The sequence below is a fragment of the Myripristis murdjan genome, chromosome 6, assembly GCF_902150065.1.
Source record: "Myripristis murdjan chromosome 6, fMyrMur1.1, whole genome shotgun sequence".
In the NCBI taxonomy this organism is placed as follows: Eukaryota; Metazoa; Chordata; class Actinopteri; order Holocentriformes; family Holocentridae; genus Myripristis; species Myripristis murdjan.
The window spans coordinates 7,582,355-7,594,648 of NC_043985.1; the positions used below are offsets into that span (position 1 = coordinate 7,582,355).

The following is a 12,294-nucleotide window of genomic DNA, read 5'->3' on the forward strand; positions in this document are numbered from 1 at the left end:
TGCTCTGGGAGGGGCGCGTGTAGCCGCCAGAGGGGCGCACCGGTAACGGCCGTTATCGCTTGGAAGTTCTCGCTGCGCGCGCGCGCGCACGCGCACACACGGCTAAAACAGAAGGGCGCAAGGCAGTAATTTCGCCCAGGGCGGCAGCATGGGCAGAACCGCCACTGGTCTCTCCAACAGAGTTGGCTGACACATACATTTCTCTGACAGTGGCTACAATCCACCCACCCCACCACTGCACTCCTGAAGTCCAGCTCAAGATTTGGCATATCTTTTCGCTATCCATAAGAAAACTTCTGAACGTCTAAATGCCTGATCCCTCTGTGCCTGTGTGGGTGCCTGGGTGGTACACCTACTGCTCTTGCCCAGAACCTAAGCCCTGGGCTCTGGTTAAATAGCTATAGTGTAGCACAACTAACATTGTCAGCAGGATGAGTGACTAATTTTGGGGACCCACTGGTCCACCACACTGGTTTAGTATTGCCTATGAATCTTTAGAAATGCCAAACATGGAATCTTTTCCATTGTTGCCTCTTGGGTACCAAAAATTGTGTGGCCTAAATGCATAATGTGAGGACTGGGAGAGCCAAATTTGAGTAATTCTTTATAGTCAGGGATGGTGTGAGGATCAGCCATGTGAAGCAGAACCATGTAGGGAAATTCTCATCTTGGAACAAGTAGAATGAAACGCCTGAGATAAAATCTTTTTCCAGTTGAAGGAGCTCCATGAGAACCAGTACCAACACATTCTTGTGGCCACAGACTATTTTGCCAAGAATGCCCCCCACACAAAAATGCAAGTAACTTAAGTGAGCCTAACTGGCAATTGTGCTTTCCCTATTTAAGGGAAGTTCAAGGGGAATAAGGGACGCTGGATGGTGGCAACAACCAGCTGACACTGGTAAGAGAGAGAAGGAATGGGAGAGAACGGGAGGCTGCCGGGACTGCACTGCACAGAAATCCACAAAATGCTGCCACCGGCCCCATTTCACACTGGCTATAGTCAGCACCGTGGTTAATTCTGTGTTAATTCCAGGGTTAGTCTTGAAAACTCCGTGCTAACCGTGCTCTGGACTGGGGTTAGCTAACTCACATCTAAGGTTGGCGCAAATCCACTTTAGAATGTTCAAGTGTGAACACTGAATGTGGTTTGAAATATGATTCCAACCGGATTTCTACCGATGCATCTCAGTACGGATGCTCAAATTGGTTTTCTAACTGTCTTTTGTGTCGCTCACAAAATGACACACAGCGACGACGCCAAATCCAGAGTGACGGACGTGCATCAGAGCTGCAGGGCAAAATCCATGCTGCTGCAAACAGAGCACAAGGGACACTGAAATTAATTATCTGCTGGCACTTTTGGGCAGAGGCCTCGGGACATCTATCCTGCTTCCACATTGGAAAGCCATGTCACCAGCGTACGTAGTTACTAACGCCTCTGTCATTAAAGTGATGGGAACAACGGCATTATTTTTTTCAGTAACTGGTAATCTAACTATGTTACTACTAACTAGTTACTTTTATAGTGGAGTAATTCAGTTACTAACTCAGTTACTTTTTGGGAGAAGTAACTAGTAACTGTAACTAATTACTTTTTAAAAGTAACGTGCCCAACACTGGTTATTACCATGGCAACCTGTGCAGATAGGTGGGTGATGATGTCTGTACGCACAAATCCGATCTGATCGCTTGCAAATAACATTACAAACAATCTGTCTTGAAGATCTGACTAGAGAAACAAATCGGATTCACCTGCAGTCTGAACAAGGCCTTATTTAGCCCAGGACAGCCCAAGTGAGGTCATCTGTCTTAAAGGACCATGCCACAAATACCATGTCTTTCAAAAAGTCCAATGCTCAAGTGGCTAACAGAAGTAAGGAGAATTTTTTAGAACCGTAACTGTAATGTGATCACTGCAAATTAAAACGAAATCCCTTGCATTACCTTGTTACTAGGAAAGTAACTAATCTAACTACAGTAATGCCAGTAAAAGTAACTCCCTTGCATTACCTTGTTACTAGGAAAAGTAACTAATCTAACTACAGTAATGCCAGTAAAAGTAACATAATTACTCCCAGCGCTGGCATCAACACAGTGTCCGACTACATGGCAGCTGTGGTGAACACGTTGGTGCATGTGCAGTGGAGACTGATCATGGGAAAGTTTATGGTAACTGTTCCTGGATGAATGGAGGGCATTCCCCTGCTGACGCACTGCTACCTTAACTCTTGTTGACATACCCCCCCCCCCACACACACACACACACACACACAGAGGTTCCCTCTGTTATGGCTGGATGGTTGTTTAGTTTCAGTATTAGAAATGAAAATATACGTTTGCATCTTGGGGGAATTTTTTTTTTTATGACAAAACAATGCAAATGTGTTTTAGTTGAGTCAGTTTGCTCGAAAATGCTACAATAAGAAAAAAAATGAAGTGTTTGATTGATTCTGACTTATGTAACTAGATCACACTGACTTCAATGCAGTGGTTTTCAAAGTGGGGTGCAGAGACCACCCAGGGAGGGGTCCCTCAGGGTCTTCCACGGGGCCCTCAACAAAATGAGGAATGGGCTGTGTTCAGACACCTTACACAAGCATTTCACCACAAGCAATCTGGGCCAGTATCACTGATCTGACCTTTAAAATAGATGATTTTATTAATTTAAAATATATAGATATTGTTTGTAATTTTTAAAAAAAAAATGTAATTTTCAGGTAATTTTAGGGCCAAAATAACATTTTGGGCAAAAGTAACACAAATTGCTCGCTGTAAATGATAAATGCCAACTGCGTATTATGAATGATGAAGCAACACTCTTTCCGATAAACTGTCAATCAAGTTTATAAAATCAACTGACAATTTACCACCCTTTTTTCAGTTCAGTTCACATTTCATCACTCCCATTATTAATTCATATGCATAATTCTTTCATAATTCTTTTTTACAGTTACTTTTTGTTACTCTTACCCTTTTGGCTACTTTCAATAAATGCTAAATGTCAATTTTGTGTTGAGAATGGTGAATGGTAAATTGAAGATGGGGATAATGATGAAACACGGCTCTGTTTTCATCTTATTATAACTGTTTTAATCAATTTCCCCAACACTTTAGGCTGCTTTTCTTAAATGATAACGTCAGTGTCAGAGGCGTTGTCATCAGCATAATCGATTAGTTACTGTCAGATGCAAGCCGGTAAGCTGATGCTTTTGGGCACATGAGATGTTGATGACACACCCAACTCCTTGACTTTTCTAAATTTCTTATATTTGAATGAATTTGATTGGTAACAAACAAGAAGCCATAAATAGAATCCCTTCCAACATTCAAACTCCATTAGTAAATGCACAATCAGGGACGACCTGCAGCACCTTCAGACCCCCGGCTGAAAGCGCCTGCTCCATTTGAATTAGTTTCATAAATGAGTTGGAATCAAGGTTATTATTGTTAATGAAATAAAGAAAACTATGCAAAAACATTTTCCTAAACTGAAATAAAAATAAAAATGAGGTGCTACAAAAAACAGCAATTAACAAACTGTATTGTGCATTTACAAAACTTACTAAAATAAATTAAAATTATAGAAAAAAAATCTTTCGTTTTTGTCTCCGTAGATTTATTTGGTTGTTCATCTCTCCTAAGGGAATGTTTTGTTGGCTTTTTATTACACAATAAATTTTCCAACTTTTTTTAAGCTAACTTGAGACAAATTACACAAAAGACTAAAACCAACTGAAACTAATAAAAACTATTCAAAATCCAAACATTAAAAAAAAAAAATTATAAAAACCAAATTAGCAAACATGCTTTAAAAAAGAAACCGAAATTGAAAACAAGGAGTCAAAACAGAATACAAACAAAAGATAATGAAAAATGAAATAATAACTTTGGTTAAGATAAGTCTTTATAGTCCCACCACAGGGAAATTCACAGTGCTGCAGCAGCAACATTAATTAAAGATAGGAAAAATATAGAAATAAGGAATAAGATAAGGAAATGTAAGTGAGTGTTACAACAGGCTGCCAATCAAGCGGCGCTATCTTGAATACATCTTCAATAATTAGTGAAGTGTTATGAGAGCACCTAAAGCTGCTTTGGTCTCTCTCTCTCTCTCAAAAAAAACAAAAAAAAAACAACTCACAGCGTTGTTTGGGTGAATCGGACAGAGCAGGCATGGGCGACGAGGGTTTATCAGAACTCTGTTGTTAATGACTGTGGTGCGCCAACGATCACAGCTTCAACGGTGCTGCGTCATCTACCAAACCCCCAGAAACACTTGCTACATCGCTGGGTGTGACTGCGCTGCACTACAAGATTTGCATATTGTCTGACTGTGTGTGTGTGTGTGTGTGTGAGGGGTAGTTTTCCATGCCCATCGCTTTTTTATGACTGATCTACCTGTATGGTGTTCATTACAGAGTGCATTCTATTTTTCTGTGTGTGTGTGTGTGTGTGTGTGTGTGTGTGCATGTGAGATAGGTTTCTGGCATGTCATGTTACCATCCTGTCCAGCTAGAGCAGAATGACACAATACAACACAATGCAATACAGTATCACGCAAATACAACACAGCACGATACAATAGAGCAGAAAGTCCACACATGTTTTACCCCTTAGACACTGGAGGAGAATAGGCAGCAATACAACAGAGGTCAAGTGTTTTATTTTTCTGACATGCCACAAGAGAATAGAATAGAATAGAATTATGCAATACAGCGCCATTCAGTACAACAGGAAGCCCATAGAGTATGAACAAATAATAATAATAATAAAAAACTTGACCTTGAAGACTGATTGATGTCACAGAGCCACATCATCACATCAGATCAACAGAGGGTGACGTCTTCTTAAGAGCTCTGCGGCTCACTGACAATAGCGGCGCTCTCATTTCCTTTACACGAGACTCTGCGGTGTTCTCTGACATGCCGAGCAAGCCTCTGATGGAATTTCTGCTGGCAGCGAGACAAGTCATAAAAATACCTCTGTCTTGGCAAGTCGGACACTGCGGGCCGCTGCATCTGCTCGGTTTAGAGTGAAAACAAGTCGAATGAAACAGCTGGCGTGACAAGAGCTCACGATTTTTTATTTGTGATTTACTTTTTTTTTGGTTCTCAAGCGTTTTGTTAAGAATAGAATAAAACACAACGTTGTGGTTTCATCTCTTGATTTGAACGGCTATTCTTTGTGCATTTGTTCTTCAAACTTTATAATTCAACGGGCCAGTGGTTTGAGGTCCTCAAGGGGCCCCCCCACAGCAAAATGAGAAGTGTGAGTGATCATTTTGACATCAAGCTTTAATTTCAGCAATTCGAATCTCAGTTCCTTAAAGTATGACATCAAACAATTTAGCACTTAGGGTCTTTGGTGCAAAAATCAGTTGAAAAACCAGTGAACGCTGGTTCAAATGAAATGTGCATCCCCGTTCAGGACTGAGATGTTCGTGCAGGTCTACAAGAAGCTCAAAATAAAAGTTTGGAGCACACCTTGTCATCTGATAGGGATAAGAACAGACCGCAGAGAATATAGTGATCCCCTTTGAGCAACACGCTACAAACCTTCCTGTTTGACAGCATTTTTTTTTTTTTTTCAAGATGTTATCAGTACCTTTTACCTTTTATCCCTCAGGTGCCACTGCTGCTGATGCTATTGTGAGTAAACAATCCACAGGCCGGGGTGAGTGATGCAATTTTCATGACACAACAAAATAGGCGAGTGGGATAGCTCACTCTCACTTGGGAAAGAGGAAGTCAAGGAGCTGAATACTCTTTCCATTTCCTCATGCCTTTGGTTTTTCCCTGCGAGTCTCTATAAAAGCACTAGCACATCAGTATGTCAGGCAAAAGCAAATCAAAGCCCCATTGGTTAACAAGTAACAGGTGTCAGACTCAGCATGGCCATGATCCAGGTGAGTGTGAGGCAGACTGGACCTGGAGATGTGCTGATGTTTTTTAACTGAGAGGTAGCTCTGTGGCAGGACAGCAGCTCTTCGGTTTTTTTTTTTCTGTCCCAGAGGGGAAAACTCTGTGTCTTCTCTCTGTTCCAGATTCTGCTGGTTGGATTTCTGCTCGTCCCCGTGTTGACGTCCAACCTCCCGTGCTTTAACGAAGATGAGCTGGAAGACAAAGCTTCCCGGAAGCTGAGCCGCTACCATCAACCTCTGGACCTTTCAGCGGTTTTGCCCTCTGAGGCTGGCACTCCTGTCTGTCCTGTGGACCTTTACCCACAGTCAGCCGGGCCCAATGACAGGTCTCTGTCCCCCTGGCGTTACATGTAAGTCCTCTCTTTCCTACTGTATCATGGCACTGTGGTACCTGGTGGTACTCCCAGCATCCCTGTTTGATTCTCATGAGTCTGTAGGTTAGCATCACCAAAATCCAGAGGTATTTCAGTCCGTTAAAGTGGCACCATGAATGATTTGTCTCCCTCCCCTTGTTGCTGCTATTTTGCGCACCTAGCTGAAATTCACATATTTTCTACAGAGTTTTTCATTAATACATTTCCTTATTGCTGGGATAACACAGTTGCTGGTGTTTGAACAGCCCCAATTTCCTTTTTTTTTATATCCTCTTTCTGTTTGGCTGTAGTCAATCATTATTTGTCCCTGCAACAGCCCGATTCACACAAAGGAACGTCTCACAAAAATTTGTGTTGAGTGTACAAACTGAGCTTAGGCTGGGATTACCCTTCATGACATCTCTGTTATTTGAGCCGCCTCAAAGGTAAAGACTCTAATCTCTTTGCTACCTGCACTCACCGAGTTGCCTCGTTCCCTTACAGCCGCGACACCGACAAGGACCGCTTCCCTCCCACCATCGCTGTGGCTCAGTGCCTCTGTGAAGGATGCATTACGAGCAAGGGGAAGGAAGACATGGACTACAACTCATACCTCATCGAGCAGAGCAGGGTGGTGCTCAGGAAGGAGCTCTGCGATGATGGAAAGAAGTACCGCTTGGTACCGGACTCTGTGAAAGTGGGGGTTGGCTGCACCTGCCTGAAGTCAAAGAGCACATAGAGGAGCTGCACAACAGTCTCATGTGGAGGCTTTTGCTTGTTTTAATGCTACTAGTTCTCATGAATGTCAGACCCAGAGGTGCCACTTCACTAAATCCTAAGCTCAGCGCCTACAGCTCATGTCATTCGCCTCATAACCTCCCAAAACTGTTTTAGACACTTCCGCTGTAAGGTGTACGCAGATCACGTACCAGCCATGGGAGTTTTATTAGCCTGTTTTCACAGGCTTGTTTATTGTCATCGCAAATGATTTAATAACTTATGCATTAAATGTGTGTTTCTGTAGGCCTTTATAGGTCCTGCTGTTTTTTATTATAACTACTACCACTTGTTTATGGCTCAGTTCTAATGTAGAACTGATTAAATTGATGGCTTTATCATCAGAATTAATAACTATTGTATAGTGCACTATCTGCTATCTATTTATTTGAACCTATTTATTTTTGTGATTTTATTTAAAATATTTAAGCATTTTCAGGTGTGATAATATTCTCAGATGTGCAAGGAAGACAGAGAATTGAATGTTTTGTATAGTTTCCTTGTATCAGTCACTGACGGACTGTGGATTTATTTATTACAGAATTATGATTTTATATATTTATATATTTATTTCAAATGCAATTTAACAACTCTAATAAAGATTCAAAGTATTCAAACGACTCAAGGTGTGCATGATCTATGAATATGTACCATGTTGGGGATGCGGACATTTCTGCCTCTGGCTCATTTCTGCTTGAACACAGAAAGAATGATATTAACTGAATTCTTACTTAATTCTTACTTAATGCAAAGCAATTTATTTGATTTAGTTATTGATTGATATTTATTAATTTTATTGTGTAGGGGAGGGCTTTGTTATTCATGAAGTGCTAAATTGAAGCATGCCTCAGATGAATAAATGTGCTCCAATTTCCAATATGTAAACTACAATAGCACTGAGAGATAAGTAAAAAAAAATCATTTAACGTCCTTTTTGTGGTTATGGAATTAACAGATTGCAGAGGACCTGGCTGAGTGAGAAACACAAAACACATTAGTTATCTTTCAGTATTACTAAAAAAATCACAAGAGGCTAACGTACATTACATTACAACTTACATTAATTTCCAGATGAATTAAGCTCGTGAGGCTGTGGGATCTGACGTGGCTTGTGATGGATATTATAACCTGTACATGTCTGCACATGTATTATGTAGTTTTTATATGCAAAGCCATACTGCCCTCTGCTGATTTGGCATGGTAGTGCATAAGCTTCCATAAGGGTTACTGATTGAATGTAGTCTTCAGTCTTCAGTCTTCAGTCTTCAGTGTATTATAAACTCTTGCAAAACACAGTATCCAGCTTTGGAGACAGTTAAACAAACAACAAACAACAACAACAACAACAACAACAACAACAAAAACTAAGTGTATGGATTTTGTAACTGATGGTTATTGAAAATGTTTTCTTCTGTGGTCATTCTCAATTTTTTTTTAGTGCACGCTTCTTCTCACAGGCAGCTACCAAACATGGTTAACAGGGACAGTATATCTGGCTGCTGAAGGGTACCAGAGAGGTCAAAGGAAGATGGACAGTAACATACAAGTCAACACACAATCTCCAAATAAGAACAGCAGGCGTCAACATGCACCATCCATCTGGAACATTTCCACATCTGAACAGTCCGGACCCCCCTACATCTAAACTGCTCTGGGGGGAACAAGGAACCCAGTTAGGTTGAAAATAATTATGCTTTAAAACTGGGGTATGAACACTTCAGATGATGTGGACCCCAAGGTGAGATTCATTAAGCCACAGACTTGTGAATTAAATTATTTAGATGTCCTACTTGAACACAGCATTCCAAGTGGTGAGTTTAAAACATAATTGTAACCATTTCTAATGAATTATAGTGAAATTGAACTATTCCTCATTTTCTGAGGACCCCCCTGGAAGCCCCTCATGGCCCCCTCAGGGTCCCCAGACCCCACCTTGAAAACCACTGATTTAGTTTATGAGGTCAGAACAAGTGAAGACCTCAACAAAACAAGACAGCAAAGACACACTCTGAAAGATGAACAAAACGTCAGGGTTCATTCATCAGAACTGAATGTAACTGATGTGATGTGATGACGATACACACTCCGGTGCAGCAGGTGGCGCTATGCGCTTATGAAGAAGAAGAAGAAGAAGAAGAAGAAGAAGAGGAGGAGGAGTTTTTAGCCGCATGGCTAAGTCCCGCTAGCCCGCCGTTTAAACAGCTCCTATGTGTATGTGAATGCGGTGTGCTGACATGACCTCGGCTGTGTTCTCTGCCATAGATGTGCTGATAAAGCCTCTCGGCGGTAAGTGGACAGTCTGTCAGATATTTTAGTGGAGATTTAACAAAGATACTTCACTTTGCTACGTGTGGCGCAGAGCTCCTCGTGCAGTTTAAAGCAGTGATGTTATTTACACGCTCCATCAGCCTGACATGTCCCTGTGTTTGGTGAGGAAAGCCTCACACCAAGTTCCGTTAAATAAACAAACAAACAAATAAACAAACAAACAAAAAAAGCTATTAATACAGCCTTACTTATTCTCCTGACCTGCTCGGAGCCTCTCCTCGTTTCGGCACAGTTTACATTCAGGACAGCAGAGTCACTCCTGAACAGAGAACTTCACTTTCTGAGCTTTGTGGTCATTCTCTGTTTTCATCATGAACAACATTGTAGTTATTAGCTGTGCGTCATGATGAAGACAACATATGAAACGTGTGTGCCACTGACTCTGAGGAGCTCTGAGCCATTTACTGCAAAGTAGTGAGAGTTGCTGATGAAGTGTGTGTGTGTGTGTGTGTGTGTGTGTGTGTGTGTGTGTGTCAGGCTCTGTGGTCTGACAGGAGAGCTTATTCATCTTCCCTTGACCTCTGACCTCCAGATGTGTGAATGAAAATGGGTTCTCTGGGCAGCCACATCTCTCCCCTTTGCAGACATGCCCACCTTCTGCTAATCCCATGCAGTTTGGGCCACAAACCCTGCAGTCCACATGTGTTCTTGTGGCCTGTTGTAAAATGGTGTGTTTGTGCAGACTGGGGCCTAAACAGTCTTGGAGCTGCATCAACTGGCTTTGACTGGAAAGCTGAGACTCTTGTGGATTCAACGAGCCACATTTGATTCATGTGTGATGATGTTCGCCCCCATAGCAGCCATTTCACTGCAGGCAGAGTGTTTTTGCATTGCAGTATTAGCAATGCTCAATTTCATTACACAGCATTTCCAGAAGTTGATTTTGGTAATGATTTTTGAATATCTGGCCACACATCTGGACAATAGGTAGGACTGTGAAAACAAATGACACATCAAAGAAATGCATGCAGTGTCTGCATCTCTGAAGAAGATTAAAGTCCTTTGGAGTAAGTTACCACATTCGTTTGCACCTCATTTATTAAGAGTGTTCTCACACACTACATTACATGCTAGTCTGGGTATTTGAGCTGCAAGAACAAAAATATACTGGCTGTAGTGGTCAGTGCTGCTAAGAAGAGTGGTAAGAGTTCTGATAAGAAATAGAAGAAGAATTAAGACGTTTTAAATACGTGCATTAGAAATTTGTAAAGTATGTGCATTATATAGAAATATGTGCATTAACCTCAAAAATATAGCAACAACAAATACATAAATAAGAAACTGAGCATATGTAAAAACTATACCTATATACCCCATACATACATACAGATATTGCACTGTTGAATTATTTTTAGTCCTATATGTATAAATATTGCAAAGTTGACCAGTTAAATAAACAATTAAATAGTTTACATTTATGCAGACTTATGCCCAGTGCAATTGCTTTTATGAATTAAACAAAACTGGACAACAGACCATAAAGTTCTTACAGCCCTAAGCAGCCTAGGGTTTTAATTTTTAAATATGCTATAAACTCCTTTTGTGTGCATTTTAAGTTTGTTTCCTTAATTATCATTCTTCTTATTATTTTTAATTTTATTATTAAGCTGCATGTTATTGGTAATGACTGTCCCATCTGTCCTGATGTGGCCACAAGAATATTTCCATCACGGTAACTGTTTTCTGCCTTCACATCTCTAGAAGCCTCAGCACCGTCCTCGCAGCGGGAGGCACTCCTGGCCGCGCTGCAGGCCAACAGAACGCTTCTGCTGGAGCAGCTGCACGGCGAGAAGAGGTTTGAGGAGGTGAGGAGGCTGAGGGAGGAGGTGACGGCCGGGGCCACCTGGCTCTGCAGCGACACAGAGGACACAACATGGTGCTTCGTCCAGGAGTGCCTTCTCCTGCTCCTCAGCTTAGCGCAGCACCTCTCTGTGCAGCTGGAGCTCTTCAACCAAACATCGACGCCCTCGGCAGCGAGACTCCGCACTCCAGAAATGGCCCCGGCCTTATCGCCGGACGTCCTCAGCGTCAGCCAGCAGAAGACGCTCGGGGCAGCCCTGCAATTTGTGATCTCCTTAGGGCTCTGCCCCTACTTGGCACCAGGGGTGGGCGTGCCGCTCGGCCGCAGGTCTGCATTTGGGGCCATGGTGGAAGGGTTGGTGTGCGGTGGTGCGGTGCCTGCAGCGGACCGCCGCCTGTTGACCACCACAACTGTGCTGCTGCAGTTGGCGGAGCTGTCGTCCCTCGCCACGCTGGTGTTCACCAGGTGTCTGGGAGACATCATGGCGGCTCTGTGCCAGCTTGGCTACCGGCCACACCGGGCTGAAGGAGGTGGCGCTCAAACAGAGAAGGTACTGCATGTATTGTTTATTTCCTCCTCAATACATTTTGACTGTGCCACTTTCCTTTATTCTTGCTGGATGTGGTGTTAGAGTGCAGTGAGTGCTTTGGAAATATCACCCATTGACCACTTTTGATGCATGTGGTTAAGAGAACTGATTCAAGCCTTATACTGTGTGTATTTGTCCATGTCAATGTAGGAGCTCAATTTAGAGGAACGCAAGAGCTGCAGGGAGGCTCTCAAAGGCCTTCTTGGAAAAGTCTACCAGCCAATTGTTGTCAAGGAACTCCTGATCCTCCAAGGTGGACCCAAACAGGTTTGTGTGTGTGTGTGTGTGTGAGAGATGGAGACAGGGAGTCATAGTGCATGGTGAATTTCCAAATTCCAGCTTCTCAAATGTGAATGTTTTCTGGTTTCTTTAGTCAGTAAACCAAATATCCTTTGGCTGTGGACTGTTGATTGGGAGAAAATACATATTTTAGGATGTCACCTTGGGCTGTGGGAGATTATGATCAACATTTTTCAAATTTCCTGCCCTCCAGTCAGCCTTTTTTAATTCAGTGCACCACGAT

The 12,294-nt window shown here is 42.3% G+C and overlaps 2 protein-coding genes across 2 annotated transcripts in view; both read left to right on the top strand.

The window, feature by feature from the left end:
* The first annotated feature begins 5,893 nt into the window (after nt 1-5,893).
* Nucleotides 5,894-7,015, top strand: il17c (interleukin 17c). The gene is made up of 3 exons (XM_030053377.1): nt 5,894-5,908; nt 6,047-6,273; nt 6,781-7,015. The coding sequence occupies exons 1-3, from the start codon at nt 5,894-5,896 to the stop codon at nt 7,013-7,015; spliced, it is 477 nt and encodes a 158-aa protein (XP_029909237.1).
* Nucleotides 7,016-9,202: 2,187 nt separating this feature from the next.
* The window catches only part of tango6 (transport and golgi organization 6 homolog (Drosophila)), a 32,474-nt gene continuing 29,382 nt past the window's right edge, over nt 9,203-12,294 (top strand). Inside the window, exons 1-3 of the mRNA XM_030053952.1 lie at nt 9,203-9,339; nt 11,083-11,732; nt 11,922-12,038. Coding sequence (XP_029909812.1) covers nt 9,273-9,339; nt 11,083-11,732; nt 11,922-12,038 — 834 coding nt within the window. The 5' untranslated portion in view covers nt 9,203-9,272. The remainder of the gene's footprint in view (nt 9,340-11,082; nt 11,733-11,921; nt 12,039-12,294) is intronic.